The sequence below is a fragment of the Arachis stenosperma genome, chromosome 3 (assembly GCF_014773155.1).
Source record: "Arachis stenosperma cultivar V10309 chromosome 3, arast.V10309.gnm1.PFL2, whole genome shotgun sequence".
Classification (NCBI taxonomy): domain Eukaryota; kingdom Viridiplantae; phylum Streptophyta; class Magnoliopsida; order Fabales; family Fabaceae; genus Arachis; species Arachis stenosperma.
This window is the reverse complement of record NC_080379.1, coordinates 17,427,890-17,432,099: the sequence shown is the minus strand read 5'-3', so window position 1 is coordinate 17,432,099 and position 4,210 is coordinate 17,427,890. Positions and strand designations below refer to the sequence as shown.

Genomic DNA, 4,210 nt, shown 5'->3' with positions numbered 1-4,210 from the left:
CAGAAACAAAAATAAAGATCGAGTAATTTCGACAATTAACTTAATTATAAATTTATAGAAGAATTATTACCACAAAAACTAATTGATATAGTATTGATAAGGTAGGAGAGTTCAAAATTTTATAAGATTTTTTTTCAAGTGTTGACCTCTCCATATAGACTCCTTTTTAAAAATTAACTTATGAGACTATAATTTCTAGTATTAAATTAATGGAATATTTCACACACCATTAAATAATGAAAACAAATTTTAAAAATCTGTTCGAGAGAAATAAATTCATCTTATTTATTACTCTCCATGCTTTTTAAATAAGTATTCACAGTCAAATTTTTACTAAAATTAAAAAATAATTGAAATATATCAGAATTATAAAAATTGAAATGAATTTATAAAATTATCCTTTAAATATTATATTAATAATTCTTTCTATGATTGGAAAAAAATTATTTGCTAAATGAACACCTAATTTAAAAGTAGACTAAAAAGTAAAAACAGAATAAATTCCCAATTTTTTTCAATACTTTTATTGTTTTAAAAAATACAAACTAAAAAATAAATATGGTTAAAAACTTAAATTACTAATAACACTGTTGCGGTAAGTACTAAGTAGTAAGAAACTAAGAACAGATGAAGAGAAGTGTCACGAATGTTCATCATATACTCTCTACTTTCGACAGAGACAACAACATAAACACAAACACAACTTGGTACTTGTCGCTGCTTCAATTTAGAACGAAGGCAAGCAAGGAAGGAAGACACACTCAACTCTTCCTCTTCTATCTTCGTCTATGCACATTCCAACTAACCAAGAAAAGTATCAAACTTCTCTTCACTTTGGGGAATCAAACTCAACTTCACGCCGCCCACTTTCTCAGCATTCAATGCTCTTCATCTATCGGGATTGCATTGCTCATTATTAGTTCAGTAATTCACTGCTTCTCTCACCTCTGATTCTCAAAATCCATTTGGTAACTCTTCATCATTTTCCTTAATTTCCCTTTTGTTTGCGATTGGTACTGGGGCATACTTGATTGACTTTCAATTTCCATGTTTTAGAGGATTTTAGTTTCTTGGGGTTCATAATTAGCTTACAAAGCTTCAAGCTTTGATGAGATTTCCCACCAAAATTTCTGGGTATACTAGATCTTTGGTTGTCAACAGTCATAGGCATTTATACTGTAAGCCCTGTGCTCTTTCTTTGTCGTTTGGAACAAATACGAATCAATCAAAGATGAATCACACTGAAAATTCAAATTCAAATGGATCTCTTCATAATGTAAATGGTGGTGGTTTGGAATTGAAGCTTGATGAGCTTCGTCAGCTTATGGGGAAAGTGGATGGTGATCCATTGAGAATAGTTGGTGTTGGAGCTGGTGCTTGGGGTAGTGTCTTCACAGCTATGTTGCAAGAAGCTTATGGTTCCTTAAGGGAAAAAGTTCTTATAAGGATATGGAGGAGACCGGGGAGGATGGTTGATAAGGCCACTGCTCAGCACTTGTTTGAGGTTATCAATTCAAGGGAGGATGTATTGAGGAGGCTGATTAGGAGGTGTGCCTATTTGAAATATGTCGAGGCGAGGTTAGGGGATAGGTTTCTTTATGCTGATGAGATCTTGAAAGATGGGTTCTGCTTGAACATGATTGACACACCTCTTTGCCCTCTCAAGGTTGTCACCAATTTGCAGGAAGCTGTGTGGGATGCTGACATTGTGATCAATGGCTTGCCTTCGACGGAAACAAGCGAGGTTTTTGAAGAGATTAGTAAGTACTGGAAAGAGAGGATCACGGTTCCTGTCATTATTTCATTGGCAAAGGGTGTGGAGGCCGAATTAGGTAGCGAGCCGCGAATAATAACTCCGACTCTTATGATCAATCGAGCAAGTAAGACGTGGCTATATTTGTTTCTTTACCTGCATTATGTAATGGTCTAATGGGCCTGAATTATCTTCACTTTGCTATGGTTCTGAGCAACCTGGACTAAATTTGTTTTCTTAGTTTTCAATTTAACGTTGTCAGAACATTTATACTTAATGTTTTTGTTGCTTCTCTTTATGGCTCACTTCATTGTCAACTATCATGTTTTGCAGCCGGAGTCCCCATTGAGAACATCCTTTATTTGGGAGGACCTAACATTGCCTCAGAAATTTACAACAAAGAATATGCAAATGCTCGGATATGTGGAGCAGAGAAATGGCGGAAACCATTGGCAAAGTTTCTGAGGCAGCCCCATTTTATAGTATGGGATAATGGTGACCTTGTTACTCATGAAGTTATGGGTGGATTAAAGAATGTATACGCCATTGGAGCAGGTTAGTTTAGTTTTATTTGATCTACTCTAGATGCTATTCAGGATTCAGTGCTTTCATGTCCGGTTCTTTGAATTCTTTTATGTTACATCACATCGAAAAGCTCTCTTAATGTTTTGAAAACTTGTAATTTGTATTGATGAGTTTAAGTTTTGATAGGAATGGTAGCTGCTTTGACAAATGAAAGTGCCACCAGCAAATCGGTCTACTTTGCTCATTGCACATCGGAGATGATTTTCATCACTCATCTACTGGCAGAAGAGCCAGAGAAACTTGCAGGACCTCTCTTGGCCGATACCTATGTAACATTGTTGAAAGGTCGTAATGCTTGGTATGGACAAAAGTTGGCCAAAGGAGAGTTGAGCCTCGAAATGGGCGACAGCATCAAGGGCAAAGGGATGATTCAGGTATCAGATTTTTGTCATTCAACACTCGATAATGCTCGTTTCAAGTTTCGACTTTGCTGCTTATCAATGATATTTCATGTTGCTTCGGATTTCATAGGGAATCTCGGCAGTTAAAGCATTTTACGAGCTACTTAGTCAGTCCAGCTTAAATGTCCTAAATCCAGAAGAAAACAAGCATGTTGCCCCAGTGGAGCTTTGTCCCATCTTGAAGATGTTATATAGAATACTGATTACAAGGTAAATAAGTTTCACTTCCCATGGTTTTCGGGATAGTGTTTCAAGAATTGAACTAACTAACCAACCAACTAACTAAAACTAACTTACTTTTTCTATGGTTTGCTGAAATCTGATGTTCAGGGAATCTCCAGTACAAGCCATCCTTCAAGCGTTGCGAGATGAGACCATGAACGATCCGCGTGACCGTATTGAGATTGCTCAAAGCCAAGTGTTTTATAGGCCTTCACTTCTTGGTCAGAACCCTTAGCTAGAACCCTAGATGCATAAGAAGTTTGGTCAATGTATATTTCAGTGAGTTTGTGGATTTTTCAGTTGAGGCAGGCTTTAGTTTAGGAAGGTGTTTGATTATATATTTAATGAAACCTTAATATTACTTTTTGATTGATTTTTCCTTTCATATATATGAATACCTATGCCTTCAACAATTTTATGCCTTTGATCTGGCTATTAACATGATGAAAGCAGGAAATGAATCTGCTGTTGTGTACACAATTCTGTATAGAGCTGTTGCAAGTTTGAAACACCACAATTAATTTGCCTAGGATCGTCTAGTGAGATAAATACTTCAACAACAATACAACGTGATCTTAATATATTTTTTTTCTCAAACAATATAGTAGTACTATAAAGAGGAATAATATTACAACAATAAGAGATATCTCTGTTCTACTAACTCTCTTAATAGGGAGAAAGTTAACTTAAGCCCGGATTTACTTATGAACTTCACTTGAATAATCCAGTTAAATATAATATTTATTTATAGACTTGAATATGTTCATTTTTTTAATTATTAAGTCATTCCTAATTTTGATAAGTATGTCAATATATGATGACATAATTGTGATAAACTCTAGCCATAAATTCTGACTTTAAACATTGAGTCATACTTGATAAGTTTGGTGCAATTTTTGACTCTTTTTGACTGTCAACTTATTTAGTAGATACCATTCTCGTTTCTGTTGGTAACTTGTAGCATCATCTTTGAATATCTTAAATACTTTAGACTTGTTAATAAAATAATAAGCTTAGTTTAATAGTAAATAGCTATCAAAATGGGTTAATTTTGTCGGATTAGTCCATTTAACAATCTTAAATGAACAAGTTTTTAACTCCAAAAATAGAAATGTAAAAATGATATATTTAACAAGCTTAACTAAGAGCTTTGGTTGAATGGTTAAATATGTTACACCGGGATTAAATGTGTGCGAATGTGTGATGTGTGTGATGCCTAAAATTGAGAACTGTCTAATCAATTCGACAA

At 34.6% G+C, this 4,210-nt stretch overlaps 1 protein-coding gene across 1 annotated transcript; it reads left to right on the top strand.

Moving 5' to 3' along the window:
* Nucleotides 1–645: 645 nt before the first annotated feature.
* Nucleotides 646–3,466, top strand: LOC130967438 (probable glycerol-3-phosphate dehydrogenase [NAD(+)] 1, cytosolic). Its single transcript, XM_057892289.1, has 5 exons — nucleotides 646–1,880; nucleotides 2,087–2,308; nucleotides 2,465–2,712; nucleotides 2,810–2,949; nucleotides 3,070–3,466. The coding sequence occupies exons 1-5, from the start codon at nucleotides 1,109–1,111 to the stop codon at nucleotides 3,194–3,196; spliced, it is 1,509 nt and encodes a 502-aa protein (XP_057748272.1). The 5' UTR covers nucleotides 646–1,108; the 3' UTR covers nucleotides 3,197–3,466.
* The last annotated feature ends 744 nt before the right edge of the window (nucleotides 3,467–4,210 follow it).